The sequence below is a fragment of the Wasmannia auropunctata genome, unplaced genomic scaffold (assembly GCF_000956235.1).
Source record: "Wasmannia auropunctata unplaced genomic scaffold, wasmannia.A_1.0 LD336106.1, whole genome shotgun sequence".
Lineage (NCBI taxonomy): Eukaryota > Metazoa > Arthropoda > Insecta > Hymenoptera > Formicidae > Wasmannia > Wasmannia auropunctata.
This window is the reverse complement of record NW_012026784.1, coordinates 6327218-6348293: the sequence shown is the minus strand read 5'-3', so window position 1 is coordinate 6348293 and position 21076 is coordinate 6327218. Positions and strand designations below refer to the sequence as shown.

Here is a 21076-nt window from a genome sequence, read left to right as displayed (position 1 = left end):
TCCCTTACGCCACGTCCGCGCTGCACCAATTACCGTACAGCGAAGAGTGAATGCTGCAATCATCCCCGTAACCACGGAATAATATCCCGATAATGAATTTCTCACATTTTGCAGAATATATGATACATCGTCTTAACAGTAAAATGTATATTTTCAACATACCGTATAAGGATTTATAAAAAAAAAGTTAACATACAGCACTGAAAAGCCTTCGTCAAATACATCAGAACAGATCTTGATGATTCCGCGTTGTGCGTAGCAAAGAAACCACCTTGTACACATTTTCAAATCGTACACGTACGATATCCTATCTTACTTATCGTCTATCTTTCGACTATACAAGGCGTTCTGCGATATACAATCTTGAGTCTTCAACATCGACGGATTTGAAATAGATTTTCTCTTAGCGAAAATACGTCGAGGAAAGTCACATTCAAAGCAACCGTTTAATTTTCAAATGTCAATTGTACATCTTTGTAACTAAATTCCTCTTGTTAATTCTTTCAGTTATCGTTTTCCTGAAGTAAACTAAATATAAATAAAAAGATTCAGCATCTCAATTTAAAAAAAGACAAAAAATAAATATTTATCGAACATGTTATTTATAAAATTCTATTTTCATAAATAGGATATTACACGTTTATTCGTTTTTTTATTTTTATTAAAATAAGTTTAACTAATGGCACAATATCGAAAATGGCTTAAAACAGAAAAGATATTACTAATATTTTAGACTCAAAAAGTTTAACAAAACTTTGTGCAGAAAAATTTTATCCTGCATTTTTTATTAATTTTTTTCAAGTAAAATTATCTGATTGCGTCGCCAATAATCACCTTGTACAATCAAAACCGTTTATTATTAACGGTTCTATACAGTGCGTGTCAGACATTCTAGATCCCCATGAATCAACGATAATGAAGAGAAATTGTATATGCAAGAACAATACGATATAGTATACAATGAAATTAATTAATTTTGCTACATAATCGGGATTCTACTAAAGGTTGTTAACATTAAATGCGTAGACATTATTAATTATGTTCACAGGGTAACTGTAATTTGTTACGAGAAAATGAAAGTAAAAAAAAGAAAAAGAAAAGGAATTCGAGAAACGCATGTTACGCTAATTGTGTGACGTTCTTGATATGTTTTATGTATCTAACTATTAAACATTTTTGCAGGCGCAATTAATACAATGTATTTGCAATACCGGTAATTAAAATATCTCTAACGACAATGCCACTCGCAATAATACATAATGAAGATATCAATAATGGATGTATAGGGAGAAAGAGAGAGATTTGAGCGATAGTAATAGTTAGATTAAGAGGGTGACTTAATAATAGTATCATGACCGCAAGTAGTAGAAGTAGCAGCAATAGCAGTGACATTAGTAATGCTCTTTCAGCAACAATAATAATAATATACGTTTCGAGTATTCGTACAATAAAAAAAGTAACAAACATGCATTTAACATAATAATTTCTATATAAAAAAAAACGAACTGCAAATACTATATAAATCTGGCGGCCAAGACGCGACGTAAAATTACTACACAGTTTCTTCGATGGGATCTCGAAATACATAAGTGCATATATTAATCACTTAATTATAAATGCGCGTGTTCATGCGACAATTATTAGCTTCAATACATGTCATGGAAAATTAAAGTATTCCTACGTACAGTAAAACGTCGATCATCCGAGAATATAAATTAACACGAGAACCGATGCTACGAATAACGATTATACTAGTACAAAAAACATTAAATATACAGCGTTTTCTACTGGGAAAATTGGTGCAGACATTAGCGCCGTTAGGTTTCGATAAAAATTGCACTAGTGCAATAATAGTGTAGGTTTACTATTATTATATATAACAAATATAACTACATAAATTTTAAATTGCTTATTTTTCAACATTTTTCTGATTTACTTCGTTTTTAGAATTTTTAAATTTTTTAAACGTGAAAATATTAATGCTATTACGCAGTTATCATTAGACATATAAAACTAAAAATATCGTTGTTTAAAAAATGCAATAGCATATCTTAACATAATTAATGTAATATCATATCTTAAAGTACAAACACAACCTCAATTTTAATTTCCACTGGTCTTCCATTGTCTCTAAAGATGGTGGAGTAAAAGTTAAACTCAGTATAATTTTTCTTTGCAGTTTTGTCAACATTAAACATTGAAAATACGTAAACTGATTTTTACAGGAACAATATAATTGCACTCAGTGTGCGCGAATGTTACACTAGTTTTCCCAGTAGAAAACGCTAATAGACATACACATTAAACACAAAGTACGATAAGGACAACAAAAGAGAATCTTAGCGAAAAATCTTATAATAAATGATAATATCTTTAAAATAAGAAATATATGTATATATTCCTTAAAAACATAAATTCTCTCTCTAATAACAAGATTATATATAATTCCGTAAATATAACATTGCTTTAAACCCTCCAGTACTGTCATACTTTATACAATCTCAAGCTTGATGTTGAATTGCAACAAATGTCTTTAATAAAAGAAAATATATATTACTGGTGATTTGGCGATTTCGATTTGTTGCAAAATCAATGCGATCATTGGCAAGCGCGCATGAATAATAAATGGCATCGGTGCACGAGTACTGCAGGATTCAAAAATTGAAATAAATGTATGTACAAAATGTTCCAGAGAGATTCGCTGCATTCGCTTCTGTCTACGAATTCTTTAACCGGAGATCGCTCAGATCAAAGGACTCTGGTAGCTGAGAGGAAATGCGCGCGAGACCTGAAACTATTTTCTCTCTACATATATTATATGTTAGCGAAACGCAGTAGTTGTGAGAGGCGGAGGATGCGTACTTCAATATTAGATAATGCGTTCGGGGAAGCAGATATTATATTTGTCTCGTACTGATATCGGTAATCTTTGTTGGAAGAATATCATTTTCTCTTTCGTGTGCCGTCTTTCTTCTTGATGGATTGTTCGCAGGAACGCTCTTACGAAAAACAAACTCTCTCTCACAAACACGCACTTGGGACAGTCGCCGTTCTACTGTATTTTTATACATAAGAATGGTGCTCGCATACAGACAAATTCAACAGTAATTGTATTGCATCCTTTACAGAATGGGACACCTGACTTTACCATCTGAAATATCTTCCATCTAACACGACAGACGTAAGAGGTAAAACGTATCTCACAAAAGATCGCAGCAGCAGATATTGTTGGAATGGTCGATTAATTTTTTGCATACACAATATAATACACTTGAATACGATAAAGAGGAAAAATACGAAATAAATGTTTAATTCACAAGAGTAAAAAAAAGTATAAAAAACGTATTTGTCAAGATGAAAATTATCACAGACATTCTGTAATATGATGAATGTATCACGCACATCATCAATCAGTTGGACATATGTTTACGCGTTTGGCATAATAAAATTCGAAGGTGGTTTTGTACATATTGTGAAGCAATGATTCTTAAACGACATTCCAGAGAAGACTCTTGTTATGTTCACTTAGTTAATCTACACTATGCAGCAAACATTTTCTAAAAATCGCGAAATTTTCGTATTTGTCTTTGTCGTCTTATATCTAAAATTGAAATCGTAGTAGAAAAGTAAAAAAGTAACACAAAGATACTATTATATCATTATAAAATAGTATAAATTTAAGTCTAAAGTAGATTAGAAAAAGTAATTACGCAGATAAAAGAAATATAAAAGGGGGTATCAACATTTTTTGTCCTTCTTCATTCTTATATATAAATTGCTTGAAATTGATTTCTTTTATTGTCGGTATTTCTTTTCTATTTTTATATATACAAGCACCCTAGTTTTGTCTGCTATTTATATAAGTTCATTGGAGCTTTGTTAATGTCTTACAAACAAATGTAATTACTGGTATGCGTAAGTGTAAACGATAACTGATATGCACTTGCTTCTGAATTAGCGACACGCCTAAAGAATTACGAAAGCGATGAGAGCGATGAGTTTTGCCTAGGGAACTGTCAACCTCCTGTAATTCATTTATAAACCTATATAAAATATCTTTGGACAGAGATTCAATATAAACTTCCTTCACATGCTCGACCACTTTAATAATGTATAAGTTTGACTGTATATTTTTAGACAACCCTGTATGATCCATAGAGAGACTAATACATTTGAATACTCGAGCAGATTTAAACAATTTAGATATCGTTTAACGCAACAGAGAGTCTTAAGCTCTTGCGTTTGAGACACAGGGGAACTGAACACTCTCTATCGTATAATATATGTAAATTATTTAATTGCGTTCCAGCGTTCGCAAATATCTCCCTTACGTATTACCCGTAACTATTAGTATCTGGTCGACATGTGACACGGCTTGAGTTCTACACTTCTTAAATCACTAGACTCCCATTCAGTTTTCTATTAAGTCACTTGTGAATTCGTCGAGGATGAGCTCATCATTAGTAATATTCACATTCTACGAAATATGTGTAAGATCTTTAATCTCGACAGATTAGAGTGGACTGCAATTGTTTGAATCGAAGAATGTATAACAAAAAGAAGCCACACTTTCAATCTTCAGTTTTTAAGAATTAAAAATGAGAACAAATGCTACTGTATAACTGCAATAAAATAACTATTACCATATTTAAAATGGGAAAGTCTACGTAGTAGTAATTGTTAATCTTTTTTTAACAGTTATTACTATGTTTTAGAATGAGAGTCTAATAATATAACTGTTACATAAAGAAAGTAAGTATGTCTCGCAGACCATAAAAATATAAGAACTTTTCTATGCAGTACAATATTCAGAAAAAGAATATATCAAAGTGAGTATTAAATCAGTTTCTTAAAATTCTCTACAATTTCTGTAAAAAAAAAATATATATATATATATATGGAGAACTCCTTTTAACTCTAGTAAGAAAGATAATCACCGGTTACGTTTTTAGAAACAGAATCAAGTGCAAATTTAACTGAACTTATACTTTCTAAAATCACACACAATCTATACCGCATATAGACGTGTAGACGGAGAGAAAGTAGATGGTAAAGTCAGTGTCCTATTCTGTATACAAACAATAGCACAATTATGGCACAAAACTTATCCTTGAAAAAAAAAAGAAAGCTTTAAACGGGTCAGGTCGACTCGAATTTAAATACATATTTCAGGGAGCAATCTCTTCTGTAGTGTACTATTTTCGAGACAATTATATCTCAGTTATACTATAATTCTTTCTGCTCTCGATTTAATCTGCATTCGACTTTGCTTTCTGTTCTCGGAACTTCTCTCTTTGTTATTAATCTATATCGTCCATTCGTACATCGCGCTCTTATAGTAAATACAAAAGACCTAAGAGAGGCACTCTTAGGTTTCTTTCCCCTATCGCGCAAACTCTTAAGTTTGCAACGTGTTTGTGATTTCTCGATGTACAGTTACCAAATCCTGTATGTAGCCAGCTAATCTAGCGTTTAACGTATCCAAATTTTGTTTTTGAACTTTATTTGCACTCAACGCAAGTTCTAATTGTTCATGAACTACATTCAACATCTCGCGAAGCTCTGAATTCTCCTTTTGTAGAGCCTTGCAAAGAAAATGAAAAAGAGATGTTTGTTAATCAAAACAACTTGATAAAATATCAAAAATGTCATTGCCGAGCGCCCGATCGTCAGGCACCGAGCAAGCCCGGTTGTACATACCACAAAATCCTTATTCTTGGTGGCCATGGTGAGAGCTTTGATTTCATCGTTTCGCGTTCTCAGCTCGCTTTCCAGTGCCTCGACTCTCAATCTGAGCGCTTCGCTGTTACCCTCCGCGATCTTACCGGTCTCCAAATCGGCGTACTTGAGTTTTATTTTGGCATTTTCCTCTTTGTACAACTGCAGCTGCCTCTTCCACTCGTCGACGTTGGCCGTGGACTCCTGCAACGCGCTCGTTAATCTTGCATTATTGGTTTTCAGGGTAGTCAATTCAACCTGCAAAATAGCATAATCGGTTATTTTATTATCGTCTACAATTCTAAAAGTAGAATATATTTTTCTAACGCACCTCCCATTTCTTCGCGTTAGCAGAACTTTGAGCTAGGGCGAGTTTCAGCCTGTCGTTCTCATACTTGAGCTGCACCTCAGCCGACTGTCCACTTTGCGACGAGCTCAATTGCGCCGATTTCCCTTGATGTTGCGGACTTTCTGTACTCTGAGAAACACTCTGTGATCTTGAATGGACTGCGTTTTTCAATTCGTCGTCCACTTTATTCTGAAAACTACCAGGTAAAGGACTGCTGCTTACCGAAGATACACTGTTCTGAGCGGAAATCATATTGGCATTCACGTTCGCCGAGTTCGACGACGACATGTTGGAGTTAATCATCGAGGAGCTGGGCGGGTCTATGAGATCCTGCTCCGACGACGGCATGCCCGATCGGGACGTGATCGGGCTGACGTTCGCGCTGGTGGCCGGCGTGACGGACGAGCTGTTCGACTGCAGCTTGGCGTTGGCCAGCTTCGTGGCCTCCTTCACCTCGTGAAACTTCTCGATGAACTGTTAATGAGAGGAGAGTTAGCGTCACCATTCAGGGTGGTACGATTACACGCTTTTCGTAACAAATCGTAAGCGATTCGACGGGCAACGAACCTTTCCTAATTCAGCCTCGGACGCGAAGCCCAAGCCGTACACGGTATTCGCCCTGACGTCCGACCACTGGCCAAACTTCTGCGATGTCTTGGTGAAAGTCATGTTCGGGGTAATTGTGCTATTTATGACAGGCTGAGGAAAAGAAAGAATCAAGTGTATATCGTGATGATTTCACGTCTTACATCTCTCTATTCTACTAGAGTAGCCATTCTTTCAATTACCTTTGCCCCTTCGATCGAAATTATTCTGTATAAACTCCTGGTGGAATCGTAAAAGAACGATACTGATATTGCTGCCGACGACGCCGGTACCCAAGACCGCTTGGTCTTGGGATCGATGTGAAACACGTGCGCTTTGCACATGAAAATTGGTTGTTCACTGTAATCAATTTGAACAATAACAGGGCAGTGCGTATGCGGTCTTCCATATATGATACAAAAGCGTCTATTTTTAACCGACCTAGTTAATGCGAGTGCATATTTAAAGGTGTACAGTACAGAATTGTTGTGTAAAATTATGAACAGCGAATAAATATGCAAAATTAAATTAAATTTGCAAAAAAAAAAGGGATAATATATTTGACATTGCTATTTAATATTAGCAATTAAAAAATATAATTTCTCACGTTTCATCAATGATGTATTATTTTAATAAAAAATTCCTCTCGCAATTCAATTTGCAAGGTAATAAAATAAATAAAATTTTTAAAAATGAAATACAAGATATTTAATCACGATACACACGACTTCGATTAAAACGTCGGCGCGGGCGATGAAAAAAAAAAGTTAGGTGCATTATTATATTGTTCTCAGATATAAATGATCTCGCGTAAAAAAATATTCTGCCGCGCGTATCTTAAAAAATGTTTCGAGTTTTCGAGCGACGGTTCGAAATTCTCGTCGAAACTCGCGATGGGATCGACCTTTCCTCCCTGCGGTGATCGACGGCGACGGCGGCGAGACGGAACGGGGATGCCGCCGTACGTGCCGCAATTTCTCGCGGCGGGGAAAAGAAGGGAAGGAAAGCGGGGTGCACATCGCGCGCCCGGTGTTACCCGGAGGATACGCGGCGCATCATCAGTGTCAATCAGGCCGGCCAGTCGGGTCGCGGGGGGGAGAGAGAGAGAGAGAGAGAGAGAGACGATCGAGTGTATGTACACGCATAGCGAGAGGCGCAGCGCTGCGTGCCGCGCCAGAGGGGGCCGGATCCCCGTCTGCCGCATCTCCGCGGATCATCTCCGCGGATGCCGATGCGACGCGGACGGTACGGTTCGCGGCGCGGAGTAACGCAATGAGTGCGTGTGCCTGCGTGCGACGGGGATGCCGGCGACAGGCGCGGCACGCGTTACTCACGCAGGGGCGGAGGGAAGGAAGGAAGGAAGGAAGGAAGGAGATTAATTCCCATCGTACGCGGGGTACGACGAGTACCCGGCGCGGTCGGTGCGTCGTGCACCCTTAAAAGGAGGCGCGGAAGCGCGGTGCGCGCGCGAGAGAGAGAATAGAGGAGAGGAGAAAGGAGAGGGCCAAAAGGCGCCCCAGCGGGGGGGCCGGAACTCGCAACTTACCCCATTGTCTCCTTGCCCGATGTCATATATAAGTGGATATGCCCGTCGAGTCGCGGCGCTTCCGTGAGATCCTGCTGCGCGCATTCAACGCGAGCGCGCGCCGGCTATTTTCGGCCCGGGGCGAGGCGTGGGTCACCGCGACACGGCGGCCGGAGTACCGTACGTGCGAGGAGGGCTGAGCGCCGCGAGTTGACAGCCGCCATCGGCCAAAACTCCCCCACCCACCGCGCGCTCTCCCTCGCGCCGCGCTGTATACGATGTAATACGACTTGCACGCGCGCTCTCCTCCTGTTCTTACAGCGGCGTACGGCGTATACGGCGGCGGCGGTGGCGGCGGCAGCGGTCACGCGACGGCATGAACGTAGCACGAAGAGTCACACTACGCTACGCGCGTTCCACCACCTGGGCCCCACCGATCGATTTTTCCGCGAAGGGCACGCGCCATTCGCCGTTTAACCTCCGCCTCGGCACGCCGCACACCTCCGCGCGCCACGGCACCACCGTCGAACGATTCCAGCGAATCTCCAACCAACTGACGAGCGCAACTCCGCGGCGAGAAGTTACGGGGAGAAATATGCCGAAGTGCCCTCCCCCGCCCCACTTCGCGCGAGCGCAACGCGGATTTGCCCTCAAGCCGCGAACGCAACGACGCGACGGCGAGAGAGAGAGAGCGGCGGTTCGAAAATGGCGGCGTAAATTAGGTTAGGATGATGAAAAAGAAGAAAAAGCGCTAGGAAACTGTGTATAGGGAACTTGGACGCGCTGAAGTTCGCCGCGCCGCTCGTTCGGTTGGCAGCGAGACCTGGCCGCGTAACGCGTTCGATATTCGCATTCCGAAGGCGGCTTCGTTCGAGCGAGCTTTCAATCAACTTCAGTTAGCGTAATGGATGATTAATCGGTTGACTCGTCGATCTGCAGCATTTCGTTAACACGGACAGAATTGTCAATGTTTTATCGCTTTTGACATGTGGAGAAAAAAAGATTGCCGAAAAAAAATTAAACGCCCGCAGGGACGAACGAGTGATGTAATCAGAAATTTTGCAACTCCGCCGTTTCAATTAGTCGCTTTAATTAAGGAGATTGATCCTAATTTTACTTCTGATGCAATATTGCTGGAAAGGTAGTTATTACTGCTTGTTTATAATGTGTGTCATGTATTCGTTTTAATTACCGTTTTCTCTTAAAAAAGATATTTGTTTTTTTTTAATGCTGAGTAGATTTTTTCTATTTTTATAAAGTATGTAAATGTACATTAATATGCATTTACTCTGCACTAAATGAATTTTACAGAAAAGATCAATAACAGAAAGAAAAGTAAACAAATAAATTCAAACTGGTTCTATATTTAAATTTCTATATTTAAATAAATTATAATTTTAATATCAGAATTCAAATTTAAGCATATAAATTGTAATTATAATTTATAGAAATTAAACATACCTGTGTGTATGTATGTGTCAGTACTGAATAATAGACATTTATAAAAGAAAATACTGGATTAAAAATACTAGAATACTAGAAGAAAAGAAAACCTGTAAAAATGAGGCTTATCTCGCTCGGGAAGTTTCATAATAATTTTTTGCACATTATTGCAATATATATGATTTAACAGACGTTTGACATTTTTGATTTGATTGATTACCATTGTAGACAAGAGCCATATCCTTGCAAACGTATCCTCATGAAACATAATTTAATATATAGTATAAATAATATGTAAAACAAATGCTACATTTTTATTCGACATAAGTCTCACGGTGACAAAGAGATCATTGCACATAAATAATTTAATCCGTGAAAGTTGGACGATTAACGTGGAGCGTAATAGGCTTGGCATCACCCGCGGCGATCTTTCAGTCTAAGGCTGCGGTCCGATTTACGCTCACAGCGCTCGTGATCATTATTTGTCTTTATTCAATACGATTTATTCGATCAACATGGACAAAATGATTCTAAGAGCTTCGTGAGCATAATGGGGATCGCCTAACACTAATTAACATAGACGGCTCCTCGGTGTCATTCAGACTTTGTCGAAAGAGCTGAGCGTGCTGCCAGGCCAGTTCGCCCTGTCCGCCGGACAGCGTTACGATTACGTTCAATCGCACCGCCCCTCTCACCTCCTCCGTGCGAAAGTTGCCGCAGTCGGGCACGGCTATAACGACCGTTCTGTCGTCGAAGACGGCCTCGATCTCCCAGGATACCGTCGCGCCCTGGAACACCTCCGACTTGGCTCGCAAAGAAAACTCCTCGAGACGCGACGCGGAATTCGCGACTTCGAGTGTCCACTTGACACGTCCGCGTTTCGCCTGCGGTGACCGCGCCAAATAGACCATCTTCCAATCGTTCTCCGCCTTACGGAAGATTCCACCCTCCGTGGCGTTCATCCCTTCCAGCCATCCGGATTTCTCCTCCAGAACGGTGCTGGCGTCGCGCGTGACGCGGTATTGATCTTTAACGATGTTGTATTGCAATTCGAACGTCTCGCCGTATTTGGAGATGTCCCAAATATAATTCTTCTCCGTGTCGACCTGACAAAAGGAATTTAATGAGAGATGGACCGTGAATGAAAGTTCTCGTTATCAACTTATTTAGTAGTCAATTTTCAAAACGTAAAATTAATACAGACATACAGTATGCGAATTTTATTTAAACATTTTACATCGAAAAAGAACATAAATCGGAAGATTCTCCAAGTATTTTATGCTGTCGTATTTCAAAAGATTTGACTTGTCCTCCAAAAAAAAAAAAACTTAATTATATGTATATCTATACCTGCGGCGTAATTTCGCCTCGTGCCAGTCTCCACATAACAGAACCGGAGGTGCGTCCCTCGTAGGTCTCCTCGTCGGACTCCTTGTCCTGCGAATTTGGAATGTACAGCATGTCGGCGAGCTCCAGCAGTTTCCGCTTGACGATGTACTCCCTACGCGCGCGGCTGTAACCGGCGGAGCTCTGCCGCTGGTGGCTCAACGACTCGAGCAGATGCATCAAGGTCTGCTCGGCGCAAGCTTTTCGCCTCTTCATCACGGCCTCCTGGTCCCGCGTGTAACGCCACGTGACGTCCTGCACCTCGTCCCTGGAGTAGGCTATTACATACGTCAGCTTCTTCTGCCACCCCCTCTCGTACATCAGCGGCTTGTCTATGACGTTTTCGCACGGGTCTACGTGAACCCATCTCTTGTTCGACGCCGACCATATCTGAGAGTTAAAGGGACAAGAGTTATATCAACGAGTCGCAATTATATACTTCGAATAAATAAAAACTTCGACAATAAATTCGACGTACCTCCGTCCAGACGTGATCCGTCTCGTCGCATATAAATCGCGCGTCGTACCCTAACGATCGGCATAGGAGGGTGAAGACATCAGCCCACTCCCCGCAGCGACCGCGTCTCAGGGTCAGCAGTGGCTCTGGATGCGTATAACGAGGAAATTCGACAACTATATTGCACTTTTGACATCTAAGATTGAATCAACGTCACAGTGATAATCGCAGAATCGCTCGCACGGTAACATAATACGTATGCGGTTTCATTCGAGAGAAGCCTTACCTGTGCAACTCTATCCTTGAGCAATGAGGATCTGAAGATTGTATCGCATCCTCGTACGTACATTCGGTGGAGCACGTCGGGCACTTCGGGCTGTTGACCCATTCGAAGAATTCGTGCTTAAACCAGCGTAGAAGCTCGACCAGGAATAAATCCTTGGCTATCAATTCCCCCTCGAATTGCGAGGAGGCGGCGGCTTCGGCGTTGTCTAACTTCAAGGATCTGCGAAGATAAAAAGAGTGAGTATACACATATGAAGATAAGGTTTTATCATGGGGAAGATAAAGAGCGCATATAGATAGGACTGAATTACTTTTGCAGATCCCTCATCTTCGTCATCGTCGCAATTTCTAATCGCCCGACCGGCACGACACTTTTGGCCTTCCTTTGTAAATTCGGGTCCTCGTAGTGCATGACGCCGCGAAAGTGCCCGACGATTTTGTCGAAGAACGCCTTCTGCGCCGTCGACCTCTTGTCGATGTCGTCGGTTATGGGACTCCCGGTCGCGGTGCACAGCATCCTCGACAAACTCTGGATCTTCAGCAGGGACACGTTTTGCGGTAGGAATATGCGTTCTCCATCCTGTCACATGCAATTGACAGCTTAGCAGAATGCACTTCGGCAAACCGTCCGTAGCGTGCAAATTTAAATGGCAAAAAACTTTATAGTTTGTAAATACTATATTACGTATATTTCATTGGAGGCGTAACCGAGCGAGAGAAATTGCGGGAGAGGATCTGGAGAGCTTAAATCGTGCAATACAGACCTCGACGTAGCCGACGTCGAACAGGCACTCCAAGGCGCCGACGGCCGGCAGAAGCTTCTCGACGACGACCTCGTCGTCGAGGCGCAGCTCGCGGGACCTGTAATTGCTCGGCGACCTCAGCACGTTCCGGCAGATGGTCAGCAACGCTCGTCGCGCTTCGTCCCGCACGTCCTCCGTGTTCTCCTCGAGGGACTTGACGCAACGCTCCAGGCTCTCGTCCATGTCGTCGACGTCGATCCGCGCGCTCGGGCAGCCGGCAATCATCTGTTCGCGAGAGCAGGCGTCGTCATTTTTGCTGACTCCTCTTCGGCGCGTCCGTTCCGCTGGTCGCCTAGGGATATAAGATGAGCTCTCAGCTGTCAGTTCACACGAGTCTCTCTGCCACGCGAGTGCCACGTGCCAGGAAGGAATGAGATAGACACAGGCGCGCGGACTCGAGTGGGAGGAGGAAGGCACGAGGGACACGCGATCAGTGGGGTTTTACCGACAGCAAACGGACGCGCGAGAGCTTGCGACGGACGAGGACGGACCTAGACGGCGTTACTCGTGGAGAAGAGACTCGGATCGTTTCACTCTCTCATTGCTCCGGACTTGCTCCATTAGTCACTCAATGTGTCGCTCGAGTGCTCGGGACGCGGCGCGAAGGGGGAACGACGGTGTCCGCCCACCCGCGGACCGCTGGTGTGGGCTGTCTGTTCCGTGCGTGTGTCTCGCCGTCGGTTCGTATATGGTCACCCGCTAGGGATCGGCGCGCAATCACGCGACTGCATTTCCGAGGTCGCCGCGCGCGCGAGAGAGATGCGCGGTTCCGCTTGACACGAGGGTGCTTTCCGCTAATTTCCTTCGCTTTCTTGTTGCAAAAGCACGCCGCGATTACGCACGCGGCGAGTAATGAGACTGCCGCGCTGGTGTTAGTGTCGGGCTGCACGATGGCTATATTTAGCGTATGACGGCTGGCCGTTTCGGAGCCACCACTCGACTCGATATAGCTCGCCCGCGGCGCGTCGACGCGCCCGTGTGTTTACGGTCTACGGTTCGCGATAACGTCGCGCGAAGATGGAGGATATATTTCAGTGGTGTCGCGAGGGCAACGCTATGCAAGTCCGCGTCTGGCTGGACGACACCGAGCATGACATGAATCAGGGGTAACTACTCCAAGAACTCCTTTTTTGGAAGGGACTCGTCCCCGCCGCGGACGTCACGGTTTCTCTGACTCTATAATTAGGCTCTGGATGAACGATCTGACAATTCCTGTAACGAGTATTCTTTATGAGAAGCATCCCCTGGATATTCCAGGAAGCATAATTAAAAATTTATATCTAATGTTTGAATTGTCAAAATAATTCGATAGAGATATGGACGAAGGTGTTTGTAGCATTTTATCTGCGACACTTTGGACCTTGTTATTTGAGTAACAATTTCAAGAAACGCTGCTCGAATTACCTGCGATACAATAATTTGTATTTTAATGTCTTCTCATTGCGAAACGTTTCGTTAGCCTTGAACATGTTCTGTGTACAGAGACGACCATGGATTCAGTCCGCTTCACTGGTGCTCTAAAGAGGGCCACTCAAAGTTGGCGGAGTTGCTGGTTAGCAGAGGGGCACGCGTTAACGCCACCAACAGAGGGGACGACACGCCGTTGCATCTAGCCTCGGCGCACGGGCACAAAGAGATAGTGCAGTTGGTAATGAGAGAAGGATTTGATCGCTATTTACGTCCGTTAAGATTGCGTATCCATTTGAAGCGTATAACGCGTACAATTTAATTGACAGCTGCTTAGAAATCGTGCCGACGTAAACGTCACAAACGAACATGGGAACACTGCCTTGCACTACGCCTGTTTCTGGGGGGATCAGGCGGTCGCGGAGGAACTGGTCGCGGCCGGCGCTCTCGTGTCCATCGCCAATAAGGACGGCGACACTCCTCTTGATAAAGCCAGAGGCGTCGTCGCCAAGAGACTGCACGGTAACGTAAAAGTTTGTCACATGCCGATGTCAATTCTTCCATCTTTCGCATTCGCACGCTAAACATACATCTTATTCTTTCATCAGATTTGGCAGTGGAGTACGGACAAGACCTGAAGAAGATACAGTTCAAGGATCAGAGCTGGTTAGGCTTGAAGACCAGGAGCCGTAAGTGTTTCTTAAGTCATTTAAAAACAAAAAGGATCGCATGTATCGAAACCTACGTTTTACTTTCTTCATACAATTTTTCCAGGCGACGCGACTCTCTCGCGGCACAAAGGGATCAGTATGGCGGACTTGTCCCTGCACATGCACCTGGCGAGCACGCCGAGCGGCGAGACCTGGCGGGGCCGGTGGCAGAACAACGATATCGTCGCCAAGCTGCTGAACGTCCGCGAGTGTACCGCGCGCATCTCCAGGGACTTCAACGAGGAGTTCCCGAAGCTGCGAATCTTCTCGCACCCGAACGTCCTGCCGGTCCTCGGCTGCGTGAATCAGCCCCCGCAGCTGGCGACCGTCTCCCAGTACATGGCGCGAGGCAGCTTGCATCGGCTTCTGCACGGCGGCACGGGGGTCGTCGTGGACACGGCGCGTGCCCTTCGACTGGCCCTCGACGTCGCCCGAGCTATGGCATTCCTTCACGGTTTGGATCGGCAGAACAGATGCAGATTTCACCTCAACAGCAAGCATATAATGGTGAGTGCTGGACAATCGGTAATCAATACAAGCAGTTAGATGTCCGTAAAAGTGTCTGTAGGCTCGAACGCGCCAAGTCCACATGTTTATCTTACATGTACGTTACACGTTATATTCAATTTCAGATCGACGAGGATCTAACGGCCCGTGTGAACATGGCGGACGCGAAGTTCTCCTTCCAGGAAGTCGGGCGAATTTACGAACCGGCGTGGATGTCGCCGGAGGCTTTGAGCAAGCGTCCGGCGGACATCAATCACGAGGCCAGCGACATGTGGAGCTTCGCGGTTCTTCTGTGGGAGCTGGCGACCAGAGAAGTGCCGTTTGCGGATCTATCGCCTATGGAATGTGGCATGAAGGTGGGCGATATAATGCTTGCATGATCTGTCAATTTAAAAAGAAATTATACACGATACGTTAAAAGATTCGCCCTCTTTCCCTCTGTAACTTTGGCTTTGGATAGAAAAAAATATCGTTTTGTGTAACGATCTTCTTTCAAGTATTAAATTAAAGGACTGATGATTCATTTTAGATCGCCCTGGAAGATTTACGCGTAAGCATCCCGCCGGGCATTTCTCCGCATCTCGCCAAGCTCATACGAATTTGCATGAACGAGGACCCGGGCAAGCGGCCGTCGTTCGACATGGTCGTACCGATCCTCGACAAGATGAAACGCTGAAATATAACTCGACGAAAGTAGAACGGTCAGAAGAAAACAAGTGGGGATACATCCGGATTTAATAGTGCCTAAAGAATCTCTATATATATTTATTAAACTGCCTGAAGAATTGTTATTAACAACGATAGAATATTTTTGTATCACTATATATTCCGCACGTGGACGAATACTGCCTTAAAATACCTAAGCTTTAAACGGACTAATTTCTCTAGCTATTTATATTTATATTTAATACGAATTCTTCGAACGTATTTCGTAGAAGTGCAAAAGTTTACATTCGTAATTCGTGAAACAAGTTTTTTAAATGCGCAACTCGAATTTTATCCATTTGGTGAATCTGACGAAATCACCGGGACTTTTAATATGAAAAAATAGAGTAATAATATTATTTACACACGTCTAGAGAGGATATTTTTTATAAACTGTTTGGCGACATACTTCGCTAGATATATATTGTGAATATTACATATATATTAATTGAAATCAGGATGACAAATAAAACTAAATGTGTAGAACTATAATATCGGACTCGTTTAGATCCGGACGAGTATATGTATATCTTTATTAATAAATATATTTAAATAATGATTATCTCGTGCATGCAAAACTCTCATGTAAGTAATGAATGTAGATATATTAAAACAGTTTTATGAACAATAATATACACAAATATATATATTCGCTGTTACACAGTATATTTTTAATTCATTGCTTTTCCAACAGTTACGAAATAAATATCTCACCACATTTCTGACACATGAAATTCAATTCAAGTCAAACGATTTGCTATTATATAATATATGGCAAGTTCTTATAGCAACGCCTTTGCGTTCGATTGTTTTTTATTCGTTATTGATTCGCGTGCTCTCTTTGTCCATTGAGATATTAAATATATATGTATTTTATATTATCGCACACGCATGCATACACACACATGTCTTTATTGGAGGCTATCAAATGCCTGGAATTATAAACTCACAAGCTGAAAGTATTGAACGTTATGGCATCATTTTTCTACATAAGAACCATATGGTGTAAAAAATATATGTATTATATAAATATTAAATATTATATATTTATTCTTTACACCATGAAAAGAACAATCTCTGGTCTTTCTTCTTTCATTAGCCACGATACAAGAGTCTGGAATGAGATATATTAATTACAGCTACTAATAAATGAAAATGGATTGAAATTTCAAATCATGATCTAAAATGATTTAAAATAATGGATTGACCTTCGTGGGGATGAATGCATTTCTATAAAAGCCAATTCATTTCAATTAAAAAAATATTTTCATCCCATTTTTCCGTTTACTGACTAGCAAAACATATTTATAATTAGCCTGCGTGATTTGATCTTTGGTACACTCTGTATACGTGACATTACATACCAATAAACAATGAATAGACACACGGAGACCTTGGCACGGCAGTCGTGAGTCGCAGTCACGAGCCGTCGCGGCACAGCTGCGTTGCTGCGTATACTCGACATAACCTAGAAATGGCGGCGGTCCGTAAACTCAGCCGGTTCGCGGAAAGGGCGAAGTTTCTGAACAAATGCTACTTCACGAGCCAGACTGGCGTCGTCCGGGAGTCGTTCTGCACGATGGTGCAGCAGCCCCAGAGGACATACGGAGGTCTGGCGAAGCTCGGCCTGATCGGCGCGGCTACCGGCGCCGCGGTGGGTGCGGGTTATGCCTACCACAGGATCAGCGAGGCCCGGAAGAACATCGCCATGGAGGGGACGCAGCTGGACGCTGTGTTGCTCAAGTACAAGCCACCCGTCACTCCGTCCCGGACGGTATCTCGCGACGATCGTTCTCCCGCGTAAAGATCGCGTGTGTGTGTGTGTGTGTCTCGCATTAACGTAATTTCGCGCCCCGTCTTGTTCCAGGTCGCATCCCCGGTGGACTCCACCGGTTTGAAACTCACGTTATTCCAGTATCAGACGTGTCCCTTCTGCTGCAAGGTAAGCGAAGCTCCGGAAATTTCGGGCAACGGAATTTGATGTCTCATCTTCCTTTCCGCGCTTCAATATTTCTTCTCAACGGCGAGAAGTCAAGTCTATCCATTATTAGCGGATTAACGGAAGATGTGCTTGTTGAGCTAATTCGTTAAATTGACATCTGAATGGTATCAATTGCACTTCAGGTTAGAGTATTCCTGGATTATTACGGGATATCTTACGACATTGTGGAGGTGGACCCAGTGCTCCGTAAAGAGATTGGATGGTCCTCGTATAAGAAAGTTCCAATCCTGCTGACCAAAGTGGAAGAGGGCTATCAGCCCTTGAACGACAGTACCATGATAGTGTCGCTTCTCGCCTCCCATCTGCACGATACGTCTCACAAGATTGAGGATTTGGCTAATTATTATCCAAGCGTGGCCATGCACGATGACAATGGCAAATTTAAATACGAGATTATAAACAAGTATTTCCTCATGTTCAATCAGCAGCTGCCAAAGAACAGAACGATGAACGATATTACGTACGTTAAATCTGATACATACGATTTTGATAGTTGATCACATTTTATGCTTTTATATTTTATTGTACTTTTTTTTTTTTTTTTTAGCGAGGAACGCAATTGGAGGAAATGGACAGACGAGGTGTTCGTCCACACTCTTTCGCCGAACGTCTACAGAACACTCGACGAGTCCTACAAGACATTCAATTGGTTCTCGGAAGTGAGTGAATCTATGAAGAGCGCTTTAAAAGTTACACGAGGAAACGAATTTCTACAAATGGTATTAAAAAATTTTCAATCTAGGTCGGCAGATGGGAGGAGTACTTCCCAGCGTGGGAGCGAATGTTAATAGTGAACGTGGGCGCGACGGCGATGTGGTTGATAGGCAAGCGACTTAAGAAGAGGCACCGTCTGAAGGACGACGTGCGACAGTCGTTGTACGACGAGGCGAATCACTGGCTGCGCGCGATCAAGGCGCGCGGCACCACGTTCATGGGCGGCGGCAAGCCCGACCTGTCCGATCTCGCGATGTACGGCATCCTGAAGAGCATCGAGGGCTGCAACGCCTTCCAGGACTTACTGACCCACACGAACATCGGCGTCTGGTACAACGCCGTGAAGGAGCAGGTCGACGCACATTCTGGTAGCGCGAATTTGAATAGATAATACATTCGCGCGTTCGCCCCGTGTGTATAGAATTATTTATTTACATAATAAATCGTACTTATATTAACGAAACGGTAAGACAATATCGCTCCCTCCGTCAGAGAAAATTCGTGTGTAATGTATATATGCGTAACGCAGGGTGTTAAACTGCACACGGCAGCTGACGAAACATGAGCGCGAAGCCTTTATTTTGGGCCTCTTGCATCTCATCGCCGTTCGTAACGACGTAAAGTATGAACGGCTTCAAGTCCGCTAGAAATTCAGTGAAAAAGAATTACTTAGTACCTCTATAATACGCGACGTGTTATTAGGATTACCTACAAGTTTTAGTTATAAATCCATTTCCGCAAAATCTGTCTGTATTGACGGAAACACCGGCCTCCCGCGGATCGGGTATGATCACGAAATCGTTGGTGCAACTAGCTCCGGATTCTGCCACCAAGTTTGTGCCTGTTGCAATGCACATAGCAATTAAACGGCAAGGTAGTCTGCGGTCGAGTTTTACAAAGTATAAATATTCGACGTGCAGTACAATAATTTTCGGTTTGTAGAGGAAATTTTCAAAGATAAGATTAAACGACCGATCTACCTATTATGTCCAAATCGAACGATCCCGTGTCTCCGGAAACGGAAAAGGAGAATCTGTCGACTTGCGACCACTCGATGTTGCAGTAACCCAAAGCCATCCTGACGCACACGCCGTAACGGTGATTCACCATCTGTCGCGTTCCAATCTGAGGAGCTGAAAAACAATTTTTTAGACCGTTCACATTAATATTTCGCCGTTTGACTGATTTCGTACCTCGAACGTTTTCCGACGTGCCGAAGTTGAAGCTCATCACGGTGCCGGAGACAGTCTTGTAGTATTGTAAGCATCCGTTAGGCGCTAAAACATAGACGGAAGGACAGTCTTTGCAAATATCTCAGACGATAAAAAAAAAAACATTCGCGTACCTCTGCACACAGAATCACACGCTATTTGCTGAATCCTTATATTCCAGCGTCGATCGAATGCGTAATCCGCGTTGGTGTCGACGGATATCGTGATTGGCGTTGCTCCGTTGAAGTCAACGTACACTGAAACGAGTCTCATTAATCTACCTTCTTGTAATAAAAATTTGCAACTTGTATGAAAATGTACACAAACTGTCGTTTTACCGTGCTGATTATTGTTCTCCCCGCATATTCGCGGCACCCTGGACGAGCCTCCCGATACGAGAAACACGTCCAAATCGCAAAATCCAGTTGAATTAGGCTGGGCCCAGGTGGCCTCCAGAAAGTCGAGTCGCAACTGCAAACGTGGAAGACGTCAAGGTCGCGGACTTACCGGAATTAACGCACGACGTGCGCGTTACCTGACATATGTTGGAATTACAGCGCTGCACCGTGATCGTACATCGCTCTCCACCTCGATAAGTGATGGGATACCTCGGGCTTACGAAGTACGTGTTGTTCATGTTAGTGGTGGAGCCGCAAGACTTTTGAACTGTCGCGACATTAATTTATTTTATAATAAACGGCAATTAAATTATTTGTAATTTTTTAATTGTTATTTTACGATATTTCCATGTATGCTCACACACGCAACAAGTGCCCAATCCGTTAGCGCACGGTCCCGACGGGTTGCCTCCGTAATTAACGCACTCCCGTCTCGTGAAGCACGTGCCATTAAGTTGATCGATGCTCGACAGGCACTCGGAGTTGGCGAAACGCACGACGCTGAATAACGGGAAGACTGAGCGGGAGAGATACATCATGCCGTTTGAAATGATTTATCGGATATATATACTGATTACGCGTTAAATAACTTACACCTTCCCTGACGACTGGAAAGAGAGTTAAACGATTTGTTCTCGAAGGCATTATCTCTCAAGGATTGATTCAAATTGATAGTCCGAACGCTTGTGACAGACACGAGAGTAAAGCAACCGACTAACAGTGCGCTGATCATGTCTGGAGGTGCGAGACTGATCCCGAGAATGGTACTCTCCGGCTCGCCGGGAATGCCGGTAACGGAACGTGTGTGCGCAAATGATCACCGCAATTAGCACGTAGCCGAACCCTCGGGTTTACTGTTCCTTTAACTGTA

At 43.2% G+C, this 21076-nt stretch overlaps 5 protein-coding genes and 1 long non-coding RNA gene across 9 annotated transcripts; 3 read left to right on the top strand and 3 right to left on the bottom strand.

Moving 5' to 3' along the window:
- Positions 1-643: 643 nt before the first annotated feature.
- LOC105454826 (homer protein homolog 2) lies at positions 644-8541 on the bottom strand. 2 transcript variants are annotated; one of them, XM_011697736.1, is made up of 7 exons: positions 8199-8540; positions 6856-7012; positions 6635-6766; positions 6290-6541; positions 6050-6196; positions 5701-5976; positions 644-5584 (listed from the first exon to the last, which is right to left on the bottom strand). In XM_011697736.1, exons 1-7 carry the CDS (start codon positions 8222-8224, stop codon positions 5399-5401), a joined length of 1176 nt encoding a protein of 391 aa, XP_011696038.1. In that variant the 5' UTR covers positions 8225-8540; the 3' UTR covers positions 644-5398. The 2 variants fall into 2 exon arrangements, with proteins under 2 accessions (XP_011696038.1, XP_011696030.1); XM_011697728.1 differs by having other exon boundaries at positions 6050-6541; positions 8199-8541.
- Positions 8542-9067: 526 nt separating this feature from the next.
- LOC105454798 lies at positions 9068-9811 on the top strand. The gene is made up of 2 exons (XR_975054.1): positions 9068-9318; positions 9626-9811. It is a non-coding gene; the product is annotated as an uncharacterized LOC105454798 (long non-coding RNA).
- A 104-nt stretch (positions 9812-9915) lies between these two features.
- Positions 9916-13974, bottom strand: LOC105454806 (peptide-N(4)-(N-acetyl-beta-glucosaminyl)asparagine amidase). 2 transcript variants are annotated; one of them, XM_011697703.1, is made up of 7 exons: positions 13956-13974; positions 12513-12843; positions 12060-12328; positions 11750-11968; positions 11485-11659; positions 10971-11396; positions 9916-10726 (listed from the first exon to the last, which is right to left on the bottom strand). In XM_011697703.1, the coding sequence occupies exons 2-7, from the start codon at positions 12774-12776 to the stop codon at positions 10151-10153; spliced, it is 1929 nt and encodes a 642-aa protein (XP_011696005.1). In that variant the 5' UTR covers positions 12777-12843; positions 13956-13974; the 3' UTR covers positions 9916-10150. The 2 variants fall into 2 exon arrangements, with proteins under 2 accessions (XP_011696005.1, XP_011695997.1); XM_011697695.1 differs by lacking the exon at positions 13956-13974 and adding an exon at positions 13043-13113.
- LOC105454818 (integrin-linked protein kinase) lies at positions 13174-16439 on the top strand. Its single transcript, XM_011697717.1, has 7 exons — positions 13174-13657; positions 14034-14199; positions 14288-14480; positions 14567-14647; positions 14733-15175; positions 15301-15531; positions 15705-16439. The coding sequence occupies exons 1-7, from the start codon at positions 13569-13571 to the stop codon at positions 15849-15851; spliced, it is 1350 nt and encodes a 449-aa protein (XP_011696019.1). The 5' UTR covers positions 13174-13568; the 3' UTR covers positions 15852-16439.
- Positions 16440-17296: 857 nt separating this feature from the next.
- LOC105454780 (prostaglandin E synthase 2) lies at positions 17297-19054 on the top strand. 2 transcript variants are annotated; one of them, XM_011697657.1, is made up of 5 exons: positions 17297-17654; positions 17748-17822; positions 18005-18342; positions 18430-18541; positions 18625-19054. In XM_011697657.1, the coding sequence occupies exons 1-5, from the start codon at positions 17355-17357 to the stop codon at positions 18985-18987; spliced, it is 1188 nt and encodes a 395-aa protein (XP_011695959.1). In that variant the 5' UTR covers positions 17297-17354; the 3' UTR covers positions 18988-19054. The 2 variants fall into 2 exon arrangements, with proteins under 2 accessions (XP_011695959.1, XP_011695967.1); XM_011697665.1 differs by having other exon boundaries at positions 17321-17623.
- A 50-nt stretch (positions 19055-19104) lies between these two features.
- LOC105454792 lies at positions 19105-20938 on the bottom strand. Its single transcript, XM_011697678.1, is given in 8 exon segments — positions 19105-19239; positions 19309-19437; positions 19577-19873; positions 19942-20064; positions 20146-20317; positions 20319-20473; positions 20567-20722; positions 20800-20938. Coding segments are annotated over 8 exon segments (1281 nt in total). The 3' UTR covers positions 19105-19129.
- Positions 20939-21076: the final 138 nt, after the last annotated feature.

Excerpts from the sequence above, each read along its gene's own strand:
- LOC105454826 (XM_011697728.1), bottom strand. The coding sequence starts at position 8,224 with ATGACATCGGGCAAGGAGACAATGGG. Across the intron at positions 6,542-6,634 it reads CCGAGGCTGAATTAGGAAAG|TTCATCGAGAAGTTTCACGA; the intron begins GTTCGTTGCCCG and ends TCTCATTAACAG. Across the intron at positions 5,585-5,700 it reads CCAAGAATAAGGATTTTGTG|GCTCTACAAAAGGAGAATTC; the intron begins GTATGTACAACC and ends TTTCTTTGCAAG.
- LOC105454818 (XM_011697717.1), top strand. The coding sequence starts at position 13,569 with ATGGAGGATATATTTCAGTGGTGTCGCGAGGGCAACGCTATGCAAGTC. Across the intron at positions 13,658-14,033 it reads GAGCATGACATGAATCAGGG|AGACGACCATGGATTCAGTC; the intron begins GTAACTACTCCA and ends TTCTGTGTACAG. Across the intron at positions 15,176-15,300 it reads TCAACAGCAAGCATATAATG|ATCGACGAGGATCTAACGGC; the intron begins GTGAGTGCTGGA and ends ATTCAATTTCAG.
- LOC105454806 (XM_011697703.1), bottom strand. The coding sequence starts at position 12,776 with ATGATTGCCGGCTGCCCGAGCGCGCGGATCGACGTCGACGACATGGAC. Across the intron at positions 11,660-11,749 it reads TCAAGGATAGAGTTGCACAG|ATGTCAAAAGTGCAATATAG; the intron begins GTAAGGCTTCTC and ends ATTCAATCTTAG. Across the intron at positions 10,727-10,970 it reads GAGGCGAAATTACGCCGCAG|GTCGACACGGAGAAGAATTA; the intron begins GTATAGATATAC and ends TCCTTTTGTCAG.
- LOC105454780 (XM_011697657.1), top strand. The coding sequence starts at position 17,355 with ATGGCGGCGGTCCGTAAACTCAGCCGGTTCGCGGAAAGGGCGAAGTTT. Across the intron at positions 17,823-18,004 it reads CGTGTCCCTTCTGCTGCAAG|GTTAGAGTATTCCTGGATTA; the intron begins GTAAGCGAAGCT and ends ATTGCACTTCAG. Across the intron at positions 18,542-18,624 it reads CATTCAATTGGTTCTCGGAA|GTCGGCAGATGGGAGGAGTA; the intron begins GTGAGTGAATCT and ends TTTTCAATCTAG.